The 24996-nt window shown below is 42.1% G+C and overlaps 3 protein-coding genes across 6 annotated transcripts; 1 reads left to right on the forward strand and 2 right to left on the reverse strand.

The window, feature by feature from the left end:
- Positions 1-106: 106 nt before the first annotated feature.
- On the reverse strand, positions 107-7538 carry gpr161b (G protein-coupled receptor 161b). 3 transcript variants are annotated; one of them, XM_069532337.1, is made up of 6 exons: positions 7351-7538; positions 5810-6197; positions 3718-4439; positions 3246-3353; positions 2082-2207; positions 107-1955 (listed from the first exon to the last, which is right to left on the reverse strand). In XM_069532337.1, the coding sequence occupies exons 2-6, from the start codon at positions 6151-6153 to the stop codon at positions 1678-1680; spliced, it is 1578 nt and encodes a 525-aa protein (XP_069388438.1). In that variant the 5' UTR covers positions 6154-6197; positions 7351-7538; the 3' UTR covers positions 107-1677. The 3 variants fall into 3 exon arrangements, with proteins under 3 accessions (XP_069388438.1, XP_069388440.1, XP_069388439.1); XM_069532339.1 differs by lacking the exon at positions 7351-7538 and adding an exon at positions 7080-7181; XM_069532338.1 differs by lacking the exon at positions 7351-7538 and adding an exon at positions 7048-7175.
- A 487-nt stretch (positions 7539-8025) lies between these two features.
- On the reverse strand, positions 8026-12343 carry otc (ornithine transcarbamylase). Its single transcript, XM_020089620.2, has 10 exons — positions 12138-12343; positions 11884-12022; positions 11706-11787; positions 10996-11083; positions 10687-10840; positions 10478-10600; positions 10110-10163; positions 9872-10021; positions 9209-9346; positions 8026-9105 (listed from the first exon to the last, which is right to left on the reverse strand). Exons 1-10 carry the CDS (start codon positions 12218-12220, stop codon positions 9046-9048), a joined length of 1071 nt encoding a protein of 356 aa, XP_019945179.2. The 5' UTR covers positions 12221-12343; the 3' UTR covers positions 8026-9045.
- Positions 12344-12421: 78 nt separating this feature from the next.
- Positions 12422-24778, forward strand: rpgra (retinitis pigmentosa GTPase regulator a). 2 transcript variants are annotated; one of them, XM_069532329.1, is made up of 14 exons: positions 12422-12651; positions 13031-13158; positions 13583-13693; positions 13797-13889; positions 14179-14241; positions 14324-14482; positions 14578-14727; positions 14886-15044; positions 15587-15742; positions 16056-16180; positions 16333-16533; positions 17008-17497; positions 17594-17676; positions 20273-24778. In XM_069532329.1, the coding sequence occupies exons 2-14, from the start codon at positions 13128-13130 to the stop codon at positions 24293-24295; spliced, it is 5844 nt and encodes a 1947-aa protein (XP_069388430.1). In that variant the 5' UTR covers positions 12422-12651; positions 13031-13127; the 3' UTR covers positions 24296-24778. The 2 variants fall into 2 exon arrangements, with proteins under 2 accessions (XP_069388430.1, XP_069388429.1); XM_069532328.1 differs by having other exon boundaries at positions 12514-12651; positions 13577-13693.
- The last annotated feature ends 218 nt before the right edge of the window (positions 24779-24996 follow it).

Below are 24996 nucleotides of genomic sequence, written 5' to 3' on the forward strand. Positions count from 1 at the left end.
AATAATCTGAATTGCAGATGTTTCAAATCCCAGCAGCTCATAACAAGTACGAAAACCGTGTGCAGATATTTTTAAGTTAAAAAAACAACAACTTTTAATATAAGAATCTTGATACAAAACTTTAATGCAAATATGGGTATTAATACTTTCTGTATAGTAAAAATCAAAAGGTTACATCACACACAGCTTTTTCTTACAAAAGTAGTACCTGTGCAAACATAGTATGAAAATACGAGGTAAGACTGAAGCACCGAAGTCGTGCTCTACTCATAAATATCAGACTTCCTTTAATGACAGTGAAGGAAAGGGTGGAGCATAGAAACTGAGGTAAAAGTACATGAGCCGACTACATAATAAGAGAAATCTTTGTAGTTAAAGACCTTTACTTTTCATTAAGACTTTACCTGTCTGATTCAACAATGCATTCAATTTATTTTTCAGTGAGTTGACTTTTAATGACCGATGAAGGAAAATACAGTCATTCATTTCTGACGTTGTCACAGTAGCTCCACGATATGAAACGTGGGACCTTGCTAATGTGTTGCCATTAATATAACTCTGTTCTCCTCTTACCTCATCCAAATCTGCTATTATTCTGCTTTACATATGAAATAAAACTGACTTAACAGTAAGAATCACCTCCTCCAACGTGACACCAGAGTGGTTTCTGTGGGAACGAGCAGGTGCCACACGTTCAAGTGCAATCACTGTGGTACATCCACAGTCGTCTGTCGCAGATAAGCATGAAATGTCAGCGCTGTCCCTGCAGATGTCTACACAACAGGCAACACACTTTATATACTTTTCTAACACTGGAGATGTTGGGCCACAGATTGTGTTGATATAGTGAAGCTAAGGGCTGAGCAGTACGAACACAATCCATCTGTTTCTACACCAATTCATTCTGTATTCACACCAATTCATTTGAATTATTTAGGCAACAACACCAAACGTTTGATGGTTTCAACTGTTTTGCTAGTAAACTGAATTTCTATATGTTATGTAGAGTTGGGTATAACAGGAATTTCCTCCTGTTTTCTGTCATTTTATAGACAAATAAATAATCATGTAAATAATCTGCAGATATTGAATTGATGTTGAAAACACCCTCTAATCCCCCTGAGCATCACGTTCTTGTCATTCAAACTAATACACAGCGGGTTTGTGAACTACTGAAGTGCAGTACAAGCACAAATTGGCTCCTGATCTGTTTCTAGACAACAGACAAACTGAGCTCCAAACAAACTTGTCTGTATGTTAATAAAGTTTGAAATGGACCTGATGACGGTGTTAGATAGAATTTGTTTCATACAGCTCAGTCCTGATGTCGCATACGTTCCTGTTGATTCTGAGGACAAACAATAACAATAATAATATGTAGTAAACTACTTCCTACATCAGACCATTCAGACAGTGGGTAAGGCCTCCTATGTGATGAAATGAATCCATATAAAAGCTTTGAAAAAAACTGCTGGTGCGTGTCGTCAAGTGTCAACGTACCTCTTATCATTTCAAGTACGGTGTCCGAGACCTTATCATCTGCAGAACAGAGCAGGACAGGCTCCGCTCTGACAGGTCACATAATAGTGCCGAGGGTGTGAAACCAGCACAGTTCACTGATAATAAACTGAGTATAGTGGAATGATGTCTGACAAGTTACCAGACGAGCCGCATCGTTCATGCAGGTTTCTCCTCCACGTCCCGCTCTTCTTCATCTCTGTCGTCTTTGACGATCCCTTCATCAATGCTCTCCAGCCTCAGTCTCTGACCGTCCAAGTATCTGGGTCTCGGCACCGCCCTCGTCACAAACAGTCCCCCTGGCAGAGCCAGGCCCTCGCCAAACAGAGTGAGCTTAGCGTCACTCTCTATGGCCTTGGCCAGGCAGGAGGCAAAAGTGTCGAGAGATTTGTGCACCTCTGCGTGGACTTGGACCGAGGATGCGTTGTGGCTTTCAGCTGTGGAGAAAAGTGTAGATACCGAATTATTTGTGAACTAATCTTGAGTTATTTTTCAATCATCAGTCAGTGCGACGTTAACCCCCCTTTCTTATCTTTGGTGAAAGAGAGGAAATTAAAAGATACCTTTGGAATGCTCCACCTGGTCTTCAAATGTGACTGAGCTCCTCCTCTTTCCGGACAGATTCCCGTGCTGCTGTGGTTGGGAGGAGCCGTCAACAGAGAAGTTATCCAGCAGCATCACGTCTGTGCCTGTGGAGGAAAAACAAAAATCCTTCTGCACTCACTTCACCGAAAGAAAGACTTTACAAAAAAGTGTAAAAGGGAAAACATTCTTAAACTAATGATGAACCAGACAGGTACAGAAAAGAGTTAGATAATTGGACATTTGTATGTTTACACATGACATTACTTGTCTCATTCATGCCATCATCAAATGAAAACATGAGCTGTGACACAGGAATGTGAAGCCTACGGTAACAAAGCTGGGGGAGAATGACGCAATAGGGTTAGTAAGACCTCTCACACCTCATGTTTATGACGTTGTCTCCATTTTATTTTAATAGAGTTTTCTAAAGTAGAATAGACCCAATGTCACAGAATGAATGAAACGTTCCAGCTCTACTGGTAGAAACCATCAGTAGTCATTAACCAAGTGACAACTCGTCATATGAAATATCACTGGGCCACAGACGGTTGTAGTCAGGTAAAAAACTTCCCATTTTTTGGATTGTTTATGGACAACTTAGAAAACCCTAAGAGAATATAATGAATCATAGTAAGTTGCAGCTCTTGCTGAGTTTGTGGTCATGTGAAAACATTGTTTGCAGCTAGAGAAATCTTATAATCTTTAGATTTTATGGTCGAGACATTTAAGCAAACTCAACCCCACAAAAAAAAGTGTATTTGATTAGTATATTATATACTTGTACTTGTGAAATACGCAGAGTTTATTGAACATAATTTTGGAAGTAGTGGTTGTTATGTTATTGGTTTAAAGCATCTTCTAGTCACTGAAAATGACAGGAGATTCTCAGAATGACAATAATTTGTTATCCGGCCTTGAAATCAGGTGTTGTGTTGCCTGTATCACATGTAACAAACTGAGTACACACTGATCTGCAGAAGACCACTGACCCGTTCTGAACCATCACAAATGTTACTTTAAACTTGTTGTGTATAGTCCAGTTATTTTCATGTATTAGTATATGCTATGTAGAATTTGAATATCGGATGGTTTAGGGGGACTTGGCTTTTTTAATCCCGCTGCTTCCTGTGTGCAACACTTACACGAGTCCTGAGTGAAACTGAAGCCGGTATCTCCTGTGCTGCTCCCAGGGGCCAACAGATGCCCTCCACCAGCCAACATGGCCGTCAGGTGCGGAGACATACCCAAGTCTGAAAGAGCACAAGCAAATTCTTGTCATAAGAAAATAATACATCATCAAACATACAAATCAACATCAAATAAACAACACTGCAAAACATTATACATGGACATAATATACTTGAATTACTCTGAATTAATTAATCATATTTAGGAAAATATGATATCTTAAAGGTTCAGTGTGTAAACTTTAGTAACATCTAGTGGTGAAGTTGCATGTTGCAGCTGAATACCCATCACCTCACCCTCCCCTTCCAAACATGAAGGAGAACCTGTGGTAAACTTCAATTGTCATAAAAAGTCAAAAGGTTTTTAGTTTGTCAGAGAAATACCAACATCCTCATTCATACTGAGCTGCACGTGAAACTCTCCCACCTGTGATTCTGTTGGAGATGCTGAAGAGTCGGGACGTCCTTTGCCGGGTAGCAAACGACTCTCTGTAGTAGCGGTCTCCGAAGCACATCCCCAGCAGCTCCTTCCTCACCGTTTTATTCCACAGACCATAGATGAGCGGGTGGCACGCGGCGCTGCAAAAGGAAAGCCATGCGACCAGAGTCTCCAGCCCCTGAGATACACTCCCCTGTCCCCACAGAGCCTCGGTGCACACCACACCGACATACGGCCCCCACGTCACCAGGAAGGTGCCTATCACCACTAAAATGGTGACAAAGGCCTTGCATTGGCTCCCTGCGTACACAAGGCTCCGCCGGCTTCCATTAGAGGAAGTTGAGGTGCTGGAGTTCTTGCGTCCGTTCCTCTGAGCCCCAGTGGAGTCGTCCTGAGCCACTACGGTCGTACCGCAGTGGACTTTCCGAGCTTTCATGCGGGCAACGCGGAAAATGACGCCATAGCAGGCCAGCATAATGATCAACGGCGGGAGGATGCACCAGCTGACCCAGAAGGCTGTGTAGCTCGGCTCTCTGTGCCAAGACGCAACGCAGGTCCACTTGAAGCAGTCAAACTCGAAGGAGGACCAGCCGAACAGAGGAGGCACACAGCCAATCAGAGAGTGGAGCCACACGTAGGCGATGACCACGACGGCCCGGTTTCCTGTGATCTTCATGGGGTAGATCATCGGGTAGAGCACTGCGTAGTACCTGTTCGGACAAAAGAGGGAAACTAATGAGGAAAACACCAAGTGGGGAGACTTGACACCTTTTTCCAAGGAGCCTTCTAGACCAAATAACAGAGACGACTCAGATCTGAATGTGTGAAACAGGAACTCTGCACTTTCCCCTTCAACAATGTGGTAAAGTGATTTCTGAAAACAGAGGAGGAACGGGGGGGCTCGGTGGGAGAACAAAAGCATCTACTGTATCACCCCGAGGTTCTTGAGGTAATTAGAAAAGCAGTGAGAACAGTATGGATTGTATGTTTCAGGGAACATTTACAGGAAGGCTTAGTTACTTGCAATAAACATGTAATATAGTAATTTGAGGGAAACAGTCGTGTGTTGTTGAACAAACAAACCTGACTGACATAAAATTTTAATTGCTATAAACTGAGTTAACCAGTATCATGTGAATGTTTTGGCCTTTTTTTTTTTTTACACTATTTAAACAATTAATCAAATATTTAATTTGTCTTTATCTAAATAAGGTTAAAAGTTTAATAACAGTCCAATTTATTAAAAATGTCTGTGGCAAAAAAAAGTTTAACATATTTGTAATGAGTAGTTACTTGATTAGCTATGTACATGTAGGCAGTGCTCTGTGTAAGTCTGTCTAATGCTTGTCACTTGAGTTGGGAAAATCTCTAGGAAAATACCATGAACTAATTGTGTTGTTAACTAATCTGATTTACAAGGATGCAGACTGAACTAAAAGGGGAAAAACGAGACTTATTGAGTTTGTGAGCGTGCACGTGTTTCTTTCGGAGTCCACTACAGCAGAAACACGCTTTGTAATTACACAGAGGTAAACAGGCAGTTTGCATTCACCACAACAGGTTTGTTACTCCCAGAGTGAAAAAAGATGCCTTTTAACTTTTAAACTTGGCAATAATAATACTGCTCCACCGATGACAAATACTGGGCCACATTCGCAGTGATTTCAGCCGTTTTAAACACAATGGAACAAAAACGAATGTGTAGTGTGTATTAAGGAAGTCAAACATTCCATCTCAGCGGTAACCTGCCTCACGCTCACCAACACGTGGAAGCTGACCAAAACAACCACAATCCGCTGCAGCTGCACTGGTAATGGTGGTAGTTAACGGTCGTAATCAAAGGCACGGGAACAATTTCTGGTCACACAAACATTCCTCTGTTAAAGTCAGACCACTGTTTCCTCTGCATGACAAAAGTCTGAATTTAAAGCTGCATCCTTCAAAACTTCACAACTGATGGTAAGAATACTGCATCCTGTTTATTTAGAGTTGCTTGTAATGGGAATTGTTATCAAGTGACACAACTGCCCCCAGCTCTTGTTTTTTTTTCCGTAGCAACTTATAAGTACTCAGCACTGACCTGTCAATGGCGATAGCCCCGAGGGTGAGCATGCTGGCAGAGCTGATGAGCAGGTAGAGCAGGGCGGTGAAGTTGCACCACACCACCCCGAACACCCACTCCCTCTTTGCCGAGCTCACGGCCACGAACGGCAGCACCAGCGTGGACAGCAGCAGGTTGGAGAGGGTCAGGCTGAACACAAACTTGTTGCTGGGCGTGAGCAGATAGGGCCTGCGATAAAGGGTGACCACGATCAAGAGGTTCCCCAGGCAGGCGAGGAGCGTGATGGTCACTATGGAGATGGACTCCAGGGCAGCCAGACCCTCACCATTGCCGGCTGCGGTGCAGTTCCTACTGGTGTTCATGGTGAGAGGTTGGGCCACCGGACAGGTTAAGGAATGGTAGGAGACTGTTGAAGAACAAGACATGGATTAAAAGAAAGATGGGGAAAGTGATATTAAATAGAAAGCATTGCTAAAAATCTTCTGTTTTCGTGTTTTGGCTCCTTAAACACGAATCGTTTACTAGACTCTAGTACTCAAATACACGAAATTCCAAATAAACTGCTAACAGAACTATATATATATATATATATATATATATATATATATATATATATTTAAATTGACTTGATAAAGCTTGTTTGTCTACAGGCTCATTTCTAACTTTAAACAGATTAAACAACCAAACACTACTTTAAAGTATTAAGTTATTTCAAACTTAACCAGCTTCAACATTAAAATGCTTCTCACATATTTATGCATTAATAATAAGGATGACGTCATTATTACATATTTAAAACTGTACATAATGACCATTCTGATCATTACTTCATCTTTTGATCACTTATTTTTTTAAATGTAATGCAAAAAGATTTCTCAGGTCATGTTTGACGAAACCTGGAGTTAATCCATGTACAGTCACAAGATGAAGAAAACCAGCAGAATGTCACACATCAGAAGATGAAACTTGAGAATATTGGACTTGCTTGAAAAATGACAGGAACAAATAATCTATGATCCAAATGTGAAGTTCCAACTCCAGCAAAAATAAAATCACAAGCATGACAACAAGAAACAACGTGTCTGCTGCTTGTTTTCCTCAGGTGAACATTTATCACCATCGTTGGGTTTTGGGTGAAACACAGAACTGAGCTGCTACTTATTTTTTCAAGCTCTGAAATTAAAACTCGAGAGGATTAGAAACTTAGGAAATCAAAGTTCGTAGCTTCAGAACACAAAGTAGTGAAACTGTAAAACCTGACGCTGTCACATTAGCCTCGTTAGTTTACGTTGTTTTCCAGCGGGTCTGTTAGCATCTCTCAGCTCGGTTGAAAAAAAGTTAAACTTCGGGGAGTGACAGTAAAGTTGACCACGTTGTGTTGTTGTCCTCCTCCGCAGCTCATCGCTGACTCACAACAACTTTCAGAAACGTGTGAAAGAAAGAAAAGCGTGAGAACACACCGCTAGCTAAAACAACAACCGTTAGTTAGCCTGGGTTAGCTTCCAAACTTTCTCCCATTGTCCGCCGCTGAAACGCGTCCCCTCGCCCCCCCCTCTTACCTGCTCTGGCTCGGCTCAGCGGCTCCACATGTTCTTCTCTGCGGCGACAAAACCTCCATCTTCTGGGTCTTTCACGCTAGGATCCGGCGACGAGACGGAGAGCTGGAGGGTCTCTAGAGGACCCGGGACACCGAGGAGTCTGGGAACATCTGAGCCGAATTACACTCGACCAGTGGCGGCTGCAATGGCGTCCCCCTTCCCCCCACCTCCTCCTCCTCCTCCTCCTTCTCCTGCTCCCACCTCCTCCGGCTGACTCCTCCGGTGTGTGGGTGGTCCAGCGCCTCTTTAGCCTGTAGCTCAGATAATCTTATGTTTTTACATCTGCAGAACTTCAGAGGCGATTAAAACTTCTTCAGGGACATTTTAATTCACCCTGATGTTCAACGGGAAGTGTAGAAACAACACAAACACAATATAAACGTGTGTGTGTGTGTGTTTCAGATTTGTGAATGAAGACTCGTTTTTTTTTTCGGCCGGACCACCCACATGGATCAAAGCTTCCCGCACAAACGCGTCATCCTCCGTCAGCCAATGAGAAGCAGGGGAGCAGTACCGCTTCCGTCCATGTGGTCGCGCAGTCTGCCTGATGCTGCGTTCATGGTTCCACTGAGGCCGATAAATATAAATATTATATGACAACACATGCACGTAGAGGAAATCATTGTCAATCACCATTTTTATTTTATTTTAATTGTATTTATTAATTTAGCAGAGCTGCAGTAAATCCTCCGTATGTGAATGTTATGATTAGTATTTGTGTTTTATTGCATTGCTTGTGTTTTTCATAATCTTAAGGGATGAAACTCCGAGGCAGCAAAACAAATCCAGAGATTTACACCAAAAGAAATGACAAAAAGACATATTTAACCACAGAGTAGAGATATTTAACTTAAAACTAAATATTTATTTACTTCAATATTTCTACAATACCATGGTTTGTTTTAATTTTAAGACCATTTGCTAAGACATGTAAACATTTCACATTATAGCAATCAACAACAATAGGGTCATCACATGTGGTCCATGCTGCTGCTGCTGCGGATCATCTTTCACAAGCTAATATCAATTCCAATCTCAATTCATTTTGTTTCTAAAGTGCAAGAAAAAAGGGATTATTTGTTTAGTATTATCTGTTATTTATGTCGCCATTCAGGATTTTGCTCTTTCTTTTTGATTATCTTCACTATGTTGTAATTCTGTTCTTTTGTTTTCTTAATGGTTGTAAACCCATTTGTGCTGGGACACAATAATAAAATTAACTCAAAATCCAATCCATACACTGATTTTCTTACTGTAATAAACAATACTTTTATACTGGATCTAATCCTGGAAACGAGTCTGCAGTTACATAAAGTTTATAATTGTCATAAACTGGCTGAGATGTGTAAAAACAGCGGTGTTTGTGTGATCATGCTCGCCAACTGTACAAGTTGCTAATCTTTTCTCTTTCAGTAACACACATCGTAAAGATACATTTCCACTGGAAACTTAAAGTTTGCCACAAACATTGCTCTCAGTCACAGTAAATTTAGAATGTAAACAGAAAACCTTGCACAGAAACAGTCTACTATTGAAGAGCAAGACCAGGCAAACCATGCCATCTGTGCTCTAAATCAAAAATCCATCTCGTGTTAAGATGGGTCATCCAGCAGAGTCACCTGCAGTGTGACTGTAACACTACTTTAGGACCTGAGGTTAGAACTTCAGCATGGGGATCTGTGGAGTGTAGTCAGTCAGAAGAGAAACCATCAGACCCTGACAGAGAGGAGAAACATACAGATTAATACCCTGAACACAAGGGAGGCTGAAGACTGTGGGATCTAATCTAGGTTCCTGTTAAACCTGTGTTTCATCTCACCATGATTGTCCACTTCCTGTTCTCTGCCTCAGGGAAGACAAGGGAGCGGGAGGAGTAGAAAACCTCGTCATCCACCTCCTCCATTTTACGGGGGAGACAGTGAAGGAAGGTCCAGTCTGGTTTGGCCACACTTCCTGTCTGAAATGACACAAAATACAAAGTTCTTAATGAAATAATCCCAATGAAGTATGTGTCATAACAAAGAAAGTGAACCAGTTTACATCCCTACACATGGTCTACTGAATCCTTTTGTTTTTTTATTCACAGAATATATTTTTTGTGCATTTTTACAGATAATATCACACAGGCAGTTTTGTTCATATAACAATCTACTGTACAAATATCTTTCTCAGTTTATAGAAGTGCATCTGATTTTAATTTGAACCTTGGTTCCTTGTTCGTATAAATAAAGTAACACAGTTAAATGCAGCTGGTTTGTTTAGTCAGTAGAACAGCTGTTCTTACAGGAGCCTGTTTAGGACAAAGTGGGTGTTTTTCAGTGTGTGTACAGTTGTGTGGAAACAGGCTCCTGCTAAGTTCACCTAAAGTGACAGGCATGTTGGTGGGTGGCCCCTTCTGCTGTCTGTACCAAACAAAGTCTGGAAAAGTCAAGATGTTGGATTCTTCCTCAAATATGAATAAAAACACGAAAACAGATTTTACCTTCATTGTAATCTGGTAACCTTCAAAGTCTCTGAGCCTCTTTTTTTTCTCCTCCTCCTGTCCCATGCTGACCCAGGTGTCAGTCACCAAAACATTGCTGCCGTGTGCGGCCTCCATCGGGTCAGAGGTCAAAACAAGCTGCGTCCCGTGCTGTGAGAAAAATAAAATATCATGCTCATCTAAAATGTTATTAGACATCAGGTATGTTTATAATAATGACGCCTAATGACGAGCTCACCTCTTTGCAGAGTCTCTGTGCCTCTTGAATAACGCTCCTCTCTGGCTCATACCCCTGTTAATAAAGATACAGTTTTAGGTGAACTGTGATGTAAATTACAATCCATTTGTTCCTCAAGCATTTCCTCTCTCAAGACTATGCGGATATAGTTTTTATTGCCAAAAGCTCAGAAAAGAGCAGACAACAAAGATCCAGGGAGAAAAATTGAAGACAAACCAAACCCTTTCTCTCAATCATCCAAGAGATGCTGACAGTTTTCTGCATGCCTCTATACCTGCAAACTACGAAACAACAATCTGCAAATGAAAATGATAAAAGTGGACTCGAAGACAAGAGAAATGCTTGTGACGGTGGATAACGAGACCAACCTTTGGTGTAGCAATCTTGAGATGAACGCCCAGTTTGGCTGCAGTCATCATGAAGGAGTGGAGGACATTGTTGCCGTCTCCAATCCAGCTCACCGTTAATCCACTGAGCGACCCATAATGCTCCTGTAACAGGGAGGTCATTTAAAAAACACGACATCATTATGATATATTGGGTTTTTTAAGTTGAGTAAACTGAAGAGTCGAGGTACCTGTAAAGTGAGGAAGTCGGCCAGGATTTGGATTGGGTGGTAGAGGTCGGACAGACCGTTGATGATGGGGATGGAGCCATTCTTAACCAGCTCCTCTAACATGGAGTGACTGTACACTCGGGCCAAGACAATGTCACAGAATCCTGAGAGAACCCTGAGGAGGAAGATGAAACATTAAATATGGGGCTTTTGGTTTGACTTTGTTTAAAGTTGCACACAAATAAAATGTTTGTTAAAATACAAACAAAGACGATTAAAAGTGTTTCTATGAACAGTACATTACACAGATGCTGCTATAAGAAGACTCACCTGGCTGTGTCTGCACAGCTCTCATTCACTCCCAGGTGGATGTCCTGAGAGGTGAGGAAACAGGGGTGTCCACCCAGCAGAGCAAAACCTGCAATTATGATATTTAGACAACTTATTTTCAAGTGTGTGTAGATGTGATCCAGGTATTTTTCATGTTCATGTCAGGGACATAAATCTGTTCACATTATGAAGACTGCAGACGAAATCCAAGTCCCCATAATGTAAATCATTACATTTTAATGTGAAGACATGTTTTTAAGTTTAGGTATAGGTTAAGTTTAAGTTGAGGTTAGGGAAGTATGGTTAAGATAAGAGTCAATGTAATGTTCCCTGAAGTCATGGATACACAACTGTGTGTGTGTGTGTGCGTGCGTGCGTGCGTGCGTGCGTGTGTGTGTGTGTGTGTGTGTGTTACTGCTGCACAGAGGCTTTGTTACAGGGATGCACTAAAAGTCGTCCTTTCAGCAGTTCTTTTGTGTCCATACAACAATAACTTTGAGGAACGCTATCAGCCCAGCTAACAGTGTGAAGTCACATTCTTCTACGAGTGTTCACACAAATGTAATATAATAATAAGATATTTGTATGAACATGAAAACTGTCCAGTGCATTTACACATCTTTACCCACAATGACCCACCTCCACTATCATTCATGTGAAAGTCTAACTGAGCCTCACAGCACACACCGGAGCAGCTAACAGCACCACACCTGTTTCTGTGGACATTCTTGTTCTGGTGCTCCTCTTCTCAAATATCATGGCAATGGACTTTCCTTGCAGAAGAGGAAGATACTGAAATAGAAATGATATTTTGTTACAGGCTGCACAGTGAAACACTCAAAGCAAATGGATATTGAATACACAGCATTAGTTACGAGAGCAACGTGCCTGTTTCTCATGTTTGATCCTGTGTTTCAAATCTCCTGACACCCACAACAGCCTCTTGATCTCATCTGAGCTGAAATCTCTCAGTGTGAGACAACTGCGACCTTTTAAACTCTCCGGGGCGAAGGAAGCAGCTCCGCAGCTACATGAAACAAATGAAATCAGAATGCATGAAACTGTCTCTGCACTATAACACTTTAATTGCAGAACAACCTGAAAAGCAATAAGTTCCAAACAACTCATGTGGAGCTTCTTACCTAAACCCTCGTGCAGAGCGGCTGTGCAAAGTTTTCAGACTTTTGAAAACCGAGCTGTTGACAGGAAATAGTTTCACAAACATCGCAGCTCAGAAAATTAATCCAGTGGAAGAACATACGTTGATTCAAAGTTTCATCAGCTATGGATCGGCTTTGATTCACTGCCTCTCAGCCACGTGCAGCCGGAGAGCCAACCGACAGCCTGGCTGCTGGTGACGTCAGCGCAGGGGGAGGCGGGGCTTCGAGCAGCAACAGATAAATATCACTGCTTCACTTCACTGGATGATGTCATAACATGAAGAACCAAAGCCTGCAGAGAAGATACCTCTACATTTTATACATCATACGTGCAGGAGTTGTACATGTGAACTTCCAATCCCACAGACTTCTTCAGTTATTATCACAGATGATCAGTGTTTGTATTTCCTCTGTGTGCACATGGTCACACAGAACAAGACGTCATTTTTTTTAGAGTTCTTGCAACGCAATCAAATTCTTCCCAGTTTGAATCAAGGTAGGCTATTTAACAAACCAAAGCAGACTTTCTCAATAAACAAACACTGTTTCATTTTCAAAAAATGGAAAACATAGTGAGCACATGCATTTTTGAAAATGAAACAGTGTTTGTTTATTGAGAAAGGTTGTTTGTCTCCTTTTCTCATAAAACAAGGCCAATGTTAGCCATGTCAGAATGAGGACATTCAAAATATGCATCCATCTATTATCCTGGATTTCCTGAGAACTAATGTGTTGAGAAAAGTCTTTGAGTAGATCTTTTTTTAATTCCTGTTACTTTGTTTTTCACTCTACACCAAACACAAAATGTTAGTCTGCTCTTTACATTAATAATCAAAAATATAACTGCCCATGACTTCTTCTCTGGCTAAAACCAGGATGATCTTCCTGGTCCTGCCCCTCCCTGACCTCTCCTTCATCTGCTTGCCTGAGCACAGAGCTACATGTGACATGTGAGGGGGGGCAGTGGAGGAGATGACCGGACAGACTGATGCAGACATACCTGGTGAGACTATTCTCTACATATATGATCTCCATATGGTTCTATTTACCTTGAATTACTGTTAACGTGTGTTTGTGTTGTAAAAACCTGTTGCTATTTCTGTCAGGCTGCCTCTTAAAAGAGATGAGATGTGACAGCAGGCTGGGCCGGGATTTAGCCGGTGTTAGAGAGCAGTCAGTCAGACGGTGCTGCCTTCAGGGCCTGTGTTAAGTTAGAAAGCAGTCAGTCAGACAGTGCTGCCTTCAGGGCCTGTGCAGTGCAGGATTCCTGTCTGACAATGATGAACCCCTGTCATCAAATCAGTGCAACCAGCTCTGTGAAGTTCAGCAAATGTGCATTGCTGTGTGTGTGTGTGTGTGTGTGTGTGTGTGTGTGTGTGTGTGTGTGTGTGTGTGTGTGTGTGTGTGTGTGCATCCTGAAGAAACAGGAGCCATCTTCACATTTGGAAAGAGCAGCTTTGCAGACAGTATATTCTGGTTAAAGAATGACCATCCAGTGCATATGTCTGGGGGTGGGGAGCACACGGCTGTCATCACAGGTACAAAGTACTTCTTTAAATAAATACAAACCATGCTTCCTTGTGGATAAAGAGTCATTTTCTGCAGCCAAGTCAAACTTTCATGTCTCTTGTGATTGTGCAGACAGTGGGAGGATCCTCATGTTTGGTGCCAACACCTGCGGCCAACTGGGGCTGGGAGTTAAACCTGCCTCCAGCAAACCTGCCTCTGTGAGAGGTGCGTTACTTCACATTAGGAGTGTAACTACAATAAGCGGAATTATTTCCTGATTAATTCCTTAATCAACATTGAAATGCCCGAGGTGACAACTCTGAATCACTTAACAGTCCACAACGTATGACAAAGAAAATCAGCAAAACCTCACAAATGACTTGTTGAAATGAACGATTATTTGAATATTAGCTTATAGGTATGTTTAAAGCAATAATTCAATATTGCTTTTGATTAATTTTGTCATCTTACTAACAAATTACTTACATTTTAACTGCAATTTCTTCCTTTTTAGCCTTAAAGTCTGAGACGGTGAAGCTTGTAGCTTGTGGGAGAGATCACACAATTGTCTGCACATGTAAGATCAATAATGACCAAATGGTGAATAGTTTGTGCTCGGTGGTTGTTCTCGTGTTGAACGAGGTTGTGCATGTTTTCAGTGCAGGGTTGTGTGTACGGTTCTGGCAGTAACCAGGAGGGCCAGCTCGGTTTGGGTCACTGCAGCAACACGACATCCTTCACCCTGCTGCCTTCCTTCTGTGACCATGCCCCTGTGAGGATGCTCTCTGCAGGGTGCAACACCTCAGCTGCCTTAACAGGTTTGAGGAATCTATGTAGCGTGTCTCTGCTGCACATCGTCCAATCTGAGTGTGTGTGTGTGTCGTTGTCGTACAATGTTTCTGTGTGTTGGCAGAGGACGGGAGGCTGTTCATGTGGGGAGACAACTCCGTGGGTCAGATTGGTTTGGGGGACGTGGGATCAGCAGCAGAACCCAGAGAGGTGGATGTTGGAGAAGCGGTGGTGTGGGTCTCCTGTGGATACCACCACTCAGCATTTGTCACAGGTACAACACAAACACAGCACAAGACCCACTCCTCAATCATAAAACAATAGAGATTTAAATAGGCAGTTCATCTTAAAAGATACAGTAAGTTTAAGACTTTTTGTGTCAGACACCTCGAACATGATTCCTCGTGTTGGGACTGTTGTGTTGGTTTCCAGTGGATGGAGGTCTTTACACGTTTGGTGAAAGTGCGAATGGACGTCTTGGTCTCCAGACAGAGCAGCTCGCCAATCACAGAGTCCCCCAGCGGGTGCAAGGAATTCTGGGTCGCGTCATCCAGGTGTCCTGTGGAGGGGAGCACACTGCAGCACTCACTGGTAGGTGTTAAAATCATTATTTTTAACGTACTCCTCTGTTTGAACTAAAACACAAACATTTCACCTCCAGGTCCTTTACTGACTGTAGTAAAGGTAATGATATCAGTGTAGAAATACTCCATTGTATGTTTTGAAAGTTTTATCCAAGTAAAAGTACATTATCAGTAAAGTCAAGTAAAATCAATTATCAGATATATTTGAATTATTTTGTAGGAAAGTTCTATTTTGTCTCAAATAAGTGACAAAATCTTCCAGTTTATATTTAAATTATTTCAACCTGTGGCCGACACAAGTGAAACTGTGTCATGGACATTTCAGAAATAACAAAAAATCTAAATCTAAGAAATAACTCAATCACTCAGATAAATGTAGTGGTGTAAAAAATAACTATACTTCTTTGTGCAATGTAGTGGAGTATGAGTATCATATGATGGAAAGAAGCAAGTTAATAAAAGATAAAGATCAAATATTTACAGTTACTGAGCACCACTGGTGTTAACCGTATATAACCAGTATGGCCTGTTTGTCTGTGTCTCTGCCAGAGGAGAGCGTGTGCACGTTCGGCAGGGGTCAGTACGGTCAGCTGGGCCATGGAACGTTTCTGTTTGAGGTCGATTTGCCAAAACCACTGGAGCACTTTTCTACCAGCGGCATCAGACACATCTCTTGTGGAGGAAACCACACTGCTGTGATCACTGGTAAGATTGTTCTAGTCATCATCAGTAAAGCCTGTTCACCGTTGTGGTTGTCCATGCATGTTTTAAATACTTTACATTTTACTCAAGGCTTCAAAATAATGATTTTTTTGTACTTCAAACTATGAAAAACAGTAAATATTTTTAATCTGAGAAATAATCACTCTTTTCCATTTTTTGTAAATTTTTAGTTTTTTGACAAATGGATGAAACGTATTATTCCAACACAACAACAGTTACATGATGATAACATGAGGCAGCAGAGATTAAACACAACCTTTAAACCTTGTTCCATGTAATTTTCCCTCCTCTGCAGAAAACGGGCTGCTCTACACATTCGGTGACGGTCGTCATGGAAAACTGGGGTCAGGGGAGGAGAACTTCACAAACCAGTTCAGCCCAACACTTTGTTCACGTTTTCTCAAACACAACGTTCAGTTAGTAAGTGGATTGATTCATCTGTAGCTCCAAACTATGTTTTAGCCAAACAATTACCTGTGTCTGAAAGCAAATCAGTCTGAGTGGTTGTTAGGTTAGATTAGAGGACTTATACGGCACACGGTTATAAACTCCGTGTGTTTTCCTACGTTCAGGTGTCCTGCGGTTGTGACCACATGCTGGTGCTGGCTGCACCCAGACCACCAGAGAGCCAGGAGGTGGTGGTGCCAGAGAAGGATGTCGAGGTCAATGACAACTTGTTGCGTTCAGAAATGCTCCTGTTAGACACTTTGACAGATCCAACTCAACTGGTCCCAAAGTCGGCCTTCGCTGCTCGAGCTCGCCGCAGAGAAAAAGTGAGAACCTGCACTGATACTTCTAATTCTAACAGTCTCTATTTCAACAACTGCTCATCTGATTGACCTCAGACTTTGTGGATGTATCCCTAAAAATCTAAGGAAGCTTAGTTTCGACTGTAACATTTTTTAAATGAGAGGAAAAAATATGATATAACAAATACATTATTTATGCCTTAGTGGTTTCCCATCATTCTTTGGCTGATGTGATGATGAAAAAGATATTTAACTGTCTTTCATGTGGTATTAAAAATGAACAGTCCCTTGAGTCTCCTGCTCAAATCCTGGATTAAAAAAAAAAAGTTTTAACCTCAGATAATTGTAATCATTGTTTAAATCCAGTAGGGGACAGTGCTGCACCAACATGTGCCTCTACTGTAGTGCCACTAGCTTACCAGGTGGAGGAGCTCCATAGATTTAAACCTTGAGCTCAGTAATGATTATTTTTGCTGTTTCCCTCCTCTTGTGTTTCAGGAGAGCTCAGTGGATCTGTTTGGGGAAATGTTCCAGAACCTCCCACGTTTGAACTCTGACTTCCTCAATGCCTCCTGGCAAACTTCCAGAAACATCTTAACCCCCAGAACACGTTCAAAGGACGTGACTGCCCCTTCGTCACCCCCCAAACCCCTGTCAGATGTAAAACCAAGCCCACCACTCTCACCAGCACCTCTGTCTGAATCCTCCAAGCCATCGAGTTCACATTCTCAATCATTGCTTCAGAGTAAATCCCATGGAGTCGCCTCATCAACGTCTGAACCCAGAGACTTTCACTCTTCCTTACTGTTGCCAAAGTCCATAACCAAACGTAACCCTAACGTCCCGTTCCCAAAGAGGATTGGAAGAAATAGAGTCCGACACATGTCGAGTGCTAAAAAGGTCTTAAACAGCAGGATGTCATCACACAGCACTCATGTTCCCACTACAGGTCTCAGAGAGAGTGAAGGCCTCGCCTCATCACAAACAGGTATATCACACCTGTGCTTGTTGGAGATCCATGTAAATCCAAAAAGGAATATTAGATATTACAGCTGTTAAACACATTCTTGTCTTCTTCTTTCAGAGGGAGAAAATGTTCAGAGACAAGTGATCAGTGAAGATTTGCAGAAGAGAAGAGAAGTCGACTCTGATATTTCGCCAGATACGGTGAGAGGGAGAAAATACAAATTGAATAAAACATATATATACAGTGTTAGAATATATAGCGTGGACTGCATAGCACTTAAGCCGTGCACAGGCAGAATGAATATTGCAGTTAGGAGAGTTAAACCAGAGTTAAAGTGCAGTTCATAATGATGTGTGTAGCACATTGTTCATAGTTGGACGTTACTTTCCTCTGTAGGCTTCTTGGTTGTGGTTTAAGTTGTGTGCACTCCAGGGCAGGAAGAGGCAATGTTGAACACTCACTGGGTTTTCCAAGAAATGTGCATAGCTCAGCAAACATGCTGCATGTGTGAGTGTGTGAGTGTGTGTGTTTGTGTGTGTGTGTGTCTCTGCAGGCTGTGTGTTTGCGTGGTTTAGTGTCTCAATTTTTCACATTCATTTCCATGAATCACTAACAATAGTTTGGATTGATTCTACTAATAAACAAATGTTGTTGGGCTACACACCCAGACACACACACACACACACACAATGCTTTGGAAGAGTTGGCAGGAACTTCACCACATCTCATCATTGTTTCCACTGCCAGGGATGAAGCAAGCTGTGGAGTAATGTATGAACATGTGGTGCTCAGTAACTCCTTCCTCTCTTGGCTGTAGTTTTAAAAAGTCCAGGGGTTTTATTAATAACTCGTACTCATACTCACGTGCTTCACATGAGGATAAAACAATAGAATTATGTACCAACTACAATGAAAACGTGACTCACATGATGGTATTTTCTTTTCTACTTATATAATTGGAAACCTGACACCATTCACACACACATTCATACAGTGCATCTATGGGCAGGAGCTTTTTACTATGAGCAGTAATTTGGGATTCAGTCTCTTGCCGAAGACTGGGATTGAACCGGCGACCTTCTTGTTAGAGAACCGCTCTGTCAAATATTTTAAATCTCTTTTAGTTCCGTTATTGGTCTCCACTGGCCACTGAGGGAAATAATTGTCTCTGTCGCTGCTATTCTCCACTTTATTCACCAGACAGTCTGTACCTGCATCTGTTTGGTGCTGAGCATTTAGTGCACAGTGGATTTTTTAGAGCTTTTTCAGCTTCAGTGGCGGCTGGAAACGATATAGAGCGAGGTTATCAGAGTGACTGAGGCATTCTGCCAGCTCCAGCCATAGACTGCAGATACAAAGGCTCCATCCATCTGGCCATGCTGGAGGACTTTTTGGTTTATCACACCTTTGTGAGTATTAACTCTCAAGACTTTGTGAGTGGTAGTTTCACAAACACTCAACCTTCCCTGTCTGGCCCACACAATCCTTCCAGATCATATTTTCTTTTCACCTGTTCTGATTAATGGTTTGAACTTTGAACAGGAGCTCTTGACCTGTAACTGCACGAGGAGAGGGATCATACTGCTGCCACATGATTGGCTGATTAAATAAGAATAGGAAAGTCTACATATGAAGTGTTCAGGGAGTGTAAAGCTCTGTAAAGCCAAGAGGGATTCAGCTGATATGTTACATTGAGTGACTCCTTTTACATTGTCACATTGTTTCCATGTTGTCATGACACATTATTATTAATATTTTAAAACAAGTGAAAAAAATGCATAAGGTATTTTTCATTACATTAAAATGTTAGGGACTTAGTTTAGTACTTTTAGTGATTAAATAGGTTTAAAATTGCATCATATTTTAAAAACTGCTCCTATGTTTTGAATGTTAAATTGTAATTTGCAAGTAATTTAAAGTGTCAAAAAAATTTTGGGAGTCTAAAGTTGATATTACCCTCAGAAATGTAGTGAAGTGTCGTATTTATAAAGTTGCATCCATTTGAAATGCTGAAATAAAAGAAACTCAATATTATATACAGTAGTACTTCAGTGAGTGTACCTCTCTTTTGCTCTTGTGTGTAAGCCTTGGTGTGTGACACAGAAATAATCTAGCGAGGTACAAATGATAATTATATGAAAGAGTGTTCATGAGTTATTGAAGTTCCAAACAACTTATGGTGCTTGAGAAGCTGCTGCGACTGATTACACATCACCTCACTGACCCCAAATCAACCACCATCTGTTGATCTCCACTATAAATGGAAAAAATAAGGAGTCCTCTAGTTTTCTCCACCGTTACCATGGTTTCCTCTCATGCCCACATCTGTGTTCAAACCTGGCGACAGATTAGTTGATGACTGATTTGTTATGTGTGCCCACCGTGAACATATGTCCTGGGATATTCTGGGTACGATAATTGAAATCTACATAAAAGGTCATGATTTCCCTCCAACTTTTTAGACCACCTCCTTTACAATTATACTGAACAGTTAATCTCAAAATACAAAATAATGTATTTTTGTGTTGTTGCTGACATGATGATGTATATTCACTGTTATACTAAAAATATTTTTTTTTTAAATAATGTTAATGAATAACATCCATGTCTGAAATGATACAGTCAGATGGAATTTGGCAGTAAAATGTCATAATAACATGTGCAGTCACATTGATTACAGGTCTGTTCTGTGCTTCTACAACTTGTTTTTTAAGTCAGCATATGACCTTTTTCTTCTTGTTTTATTTTTAATTTCACATTTTACCAAATCTCTGCTTTCTCTTCGATTTATTTCAGGAAAAGAAAAAGGGCCGAGCTCTCAGAAGAACAACAAAAGACGACGCTGCGTTTTCTGAGCAGCTCCAGTCCGAAGGGAAAACAGACCAAATTTCTCACAGGGCCTTCCCCGCTGAGCTTCTGAAAGGCTTCAGCTCTTTAAAGAAAGACGACTCTGCAACAAAGAAAAAGAACCACAAAGTCACATCCAAAGGAAAAGAGAACATCACAAAGCAGCCCAATAAAATAAAAAATCAAGACGAGGAAAAGGCACTAAAGGAGCTCTACCATGTTAAATCCACAAAACACAGTAAGAACAATTCATCTGAGTTAAATAAAAAAACTCCACAATCTATTCATCTGACTAAAGTACGTCAGAGAGCAACTGAAATTAAGGAAAGTGGCAGGAAAAGTAGAAATCTGCAAGAAGTCCACATTAACCAGGGGGATGTGACAGAATTGATAGGGACACCAAAACAAGAGGAAGCTCAATCGTCAGCTTTGGACAAGACGTCTCCTGTTATCAAGGCCAGAGAAGGACATGAAACAAACAGCATGTCCTTCCAAAGAGGAAGTTCAAATATCAGGGGAAATACTGCAGAGGAAGACGTCAAACGAGCACAAATCAAAAGAACAGACATCAAACCGACCCCAACGAGAGATGTGCACAAGGTTAAATCTGCAGCAGGAAAAGGTCAAAGTAAAAAACTGTCACCAGTGAAAAAAGGAAATGTAGCTGTCACCACCCCTGAGAAAGCGCGTGTGACGTCTACACCTGTGAAAGTCAAAGAGAAGCAACAACCGCTCAAGAGTAAACATGTCGAAAATAATGCAGTTCAAAGTGGAAGTGAAGGACCCGGTGCAGAAAGATCTATCAATAGCACGGATCGGAGAATAAAAGGTAAACCCGCAGACGAGCAGAAGTTACCTGATAAAAAGGAAGAAAAGGAAAAGACTGGGTTGGATGAAGGAGAGGAAATCAAGGATAAAGGTGAAGCAGACACTAAGGATAATACAGGGGCCAAATTCCAGCAGGCCTCTGAACCTGCTGATAGAGATCTGCTCGTTTCACAGAGAGAAAACAAGGAATCGGAGGATGAAGCAATGTTGGCACAAATTCTGAATAATGCAGCCGCTGTTCTTCCGGCTGTTGGGATGGTAGGTGCAGCGGTGGAGGTCCTAGGTGAGGCAGTGACAAGGCTACAGGCCGACAGCGACACGGCCGTCTCTACACCGACCAGGGTGTCCAATAGAGGGAAACAGTTCACAAAGCAAAGTGCGATTAGGCAGCTTTCCTTCGCCTCGACATTGTCTTCAACAGAATCGTCACATCAAGAAGACGAAAACACAAAGAAACACGCTGAAGTCAGTGTCCCGTTTAAACCTCGGAATAGAGTTCATGAAGATGATCGTGATCCGTCTGAGCATGAGGAGGTGAAAAGTGACACGTCCAAGCAGACAAAGGTTGAAGACTTCTCACAAACAGAGGAGAACAAGAACAGAAGTACACAACTCAATACTTCCCAGCAAGACCATGAAGAGGGGGAGGATGAAGATCAGGAAACCTCCAAGGTCTCCAGAGAAGATGTAGGAGAAGAGGATGAGAGTAAAAAGGGTGAAGACAGAGATACTGAAGATGAGAAGGGAGAGGGAGAGAGTGTAAGCAATGTGGAAAACAAAGAGGAAGAAGAGGAGGAGGATGGAGGAAAAAGCAGCAATGACAAAGAGGATGAAGCAGAGAGTGTTTCTGGAGAGGGTGAGCCAGAGGGAGATGGTGAATCTGAGGAAGAAGAGGCTGAGGAGGAAACAAACTCTAGCAGTGAGGAAGAGGATAAAGGAAGTGAGATGAACAATAGAACAGAGATTGAAGAGGAGGAAGAAGGAGAAGAGGAAGAAAGCAGTGAAGAGATGGGTGAGGGAGGGAGTGAGTGCGAAGCAGATGAAGAGGAGGAGGAAGGAAGTGAAGAGTGCAGTAAAGAAGAGCGTGAAGAGGAAGAGGATGAAAGTGAGGTGATTGAGGATGAAGAAGATGAAAGTGGTGAAGAGTTGGGGAGCACAACAGGCAGCAAGAGTGAAGAGGAAGAAGAGGAGGAGGAGGAGAGAGAGGGAAGTGACACTGCAGAGTCTGGAGGAAGTGATGAAGTGGAAGATGAAGAAGAAGAGAATGAGGTAGAGGAAGAGGGTGAAACTGAGGAGCAAAAAGACGATCAAGATTCCACTGAAAGTGAGGATGAGGAGAGAGACTCAGAAGATGAAGAGTCAGATGAGAGCGAAGGAGAGGAGGAAAATGATGAGACCCAGGATGAAGTGAGTGTTGAGATTGGAGAGGAGGAAGAAGAGGACAACGGGGGTGATGAAGAGGAGGAGGAGCAAGATAAAAAAAGGGAAAAAGAAGATGAGGAGTGTGAGGAAGAGGAGTTGTCAGATGAGGGGGAAAGTGAAAGAGAGGAGGAAAGAGAGGATGTTACAGTGGATGAAGAAGAAGAGGGCGAGGAAGAGGTTGCAGAGGGGGAAGATGAAGGGGAGGAGGAGAAAATAAAGAAAAAAGAGAAAAGTATGGAGGGTAACAAAAAGGCTAGGGCAGAGACTGAGGAAGAGGAGGAGGAAGGGGATGATGAAGAGGATGGTGAGGAAGAAGAGAATAAAACAAAGGTTAATCCGACAACAGAAGTGAGAATTAAAAATCTGAGACAGGAACAATGTGAACAAAAGAAAGATCATGAAACTCAGGAAAAAGAGGATGAGGAAGATATCGATGAAGGGGGAGAAGAAGCGGGTGAGGAAGAACAGGAGGAAAAAAAAGAGGGTCTGGGAAGAGGAAAGGTTGCTAAAGCGGCTGAGGACAAACATGAGAGTGAGGAGGAGGAAGGAGAAGATGAGGAGGAAGAGGAAGAAGAGGAAGAAGAGGAAGAAGGAAAAGAAGAAGGAGAGGAGGAGGAACAGGAGGGTAGGGAAAGAGGCAGGGTTGCAAAGGCAGCTGAGGACGAACATGAGAGTGAGGAGGATGAAGAAGAGATGGAAGAAGAACATGAGGAGGAAGGGGAAGAAGAGGAGGAAGGGGAAGAAGAAGAGGAAGGAAAAGAAGAAGGAGAGGAGGAGGAGGAACAAGAGGTTCGGGAAAGAGGCAGGGTTGCAAAGGTGGCTGAAGACGAACATGAGAGTGAGGAGGATGAAGAAGAGGAGGAAGGAGAAGATAAGGAGGAAGGGGAAGAAGAGGAGGAAGGAAAAGAAGAAGGAGAGGAGGAGGAGGAGGAACAAGAGGGTCGGGATAGAGGCAGGGTTGCAAAGGTGGCTGAGGACGAACATGAGAGTGAGGAGAGTAAAGAAGAGGAGGAAGGAGAAGATGAGGAGGAAGGAAAAGATGAAGGAGAGGAGGAGGAACTAGAGGGTCGGGAAAGAGGAAGGGTTGCAAAGGCAGCTGAGGACGAACATGAGAGTGAGGAGGGTAAAGAAGAGGAGGAAGGAGAAGATGAGGAGGAAGGAAAAGATGAAGGAGAGGAGGAAGGAAAAGATGAGGAGGAAGGGGAAGATGAGGAGGAAGGGGAAGGTGAGGAGGAAGGAAAAGATGAGGAGGAAGGGGAAGATGAGGAGGAAGGGGAAGAAGAGGAGGAAGGAGAAGAAGAAGGTGAGGAGGAACAAGAGGGTCGGGAAAGAGGAAGGGTTTCAAAGGCAGCTGAAGACGAACATGAGAGTGAGGAGGATGAAGAAGAGGAGGAAGGAGAAGATGAGGAGGAAGGGGAAGAAGAGGAGAAAGGAAAAGATGAGGAGGAAGGGGAAGATGAGGAGGAAGGGGAAGAAGAGGAGGAAGGAGAAGAAGGAGAAGCAGAGGAGGAGGAAGAAGAGGAGGGAGATGAAGAGGAAGAAGAAACAGAAACCAAAAGAAAGGACACACAGAAGTTGCCTCCCGACAGAAAAGAGAAGCAACAGAGAGAAAAACCAGAACCAGCTCCGAGGACGAGGCAGAGAACTGCAGGAGAGAAGAACCCAGAGGAGGAGCAGAAGTTCTGGAACAATGTTCTCCCACAGTACCTGGACCTGCAGTGAAGTGTCTAACACATCAAGCAAGTTAAAGGTTCCTGTCGACTGTTGTTGGGTGTTTCCACTGTGGTCAAAAGAAAGTTTTGTCCACATACACACTTAATGATGTACGACTACATTTCACAAACACAAAATCTTAGTGTCTACATTTGTAATCTGTATCCCTCTGAAGACTCTAGAATATGTTTCCTTCATCCCTCACCGACAGCAGCAGAGCTCTGTTAAAGAGAAATAATAATAATAAGTTATCAGGCTCTGGAAACATCTGCAGTACTTTGTATTGGTGGTTTTAGTCTTTTCATGCGATTTGTTGACAGTAAGAAAAAACAGATTATCACAGATCATCCTTTAAAAATATACATTTGGTTTACAATAGAGTGTGGGAAATGCTCGTTATGCTTGATTACACAAGTTAAATTACCATTTTGTTTCTCCGTACATAATTGGATATGATTTGATTCAATTATTAAATTGCATATATGAATTGTATTGTTTTGTATTCCTTGTTTCTGCCTGGATTTTGTATAATCATTATGGTTGAACTGCAGCAGCTGATTGTTATATGTTCATGTTGTAGCTGCACTAAAATCAGACTCCTAACGTGCATGTGCTATTCACTACCTGCAGAAATGACATGCTTTATAAGTGCATATGCACTTTAGGGTTAAAAACATGAATTCAAATTGACTCACTTAAACCCAAAAAGA

The sequence above is a fragment of the Paralichthys olivaceus genome, chromosome 10 (assembly GCF_024713975.1).
Source record: "Paralichthys olivaceus isolate ysfri-2021 chromosome 10, ASM2471397v2, whole genome shotgun sequence".
Lineage (NCBI taxonomy): Eukaryota > Metazoa > Chordata > Actinopteri > Pleuronectiformes > Paralichthyidae > Paralichthys > Paralichthys olivaceus.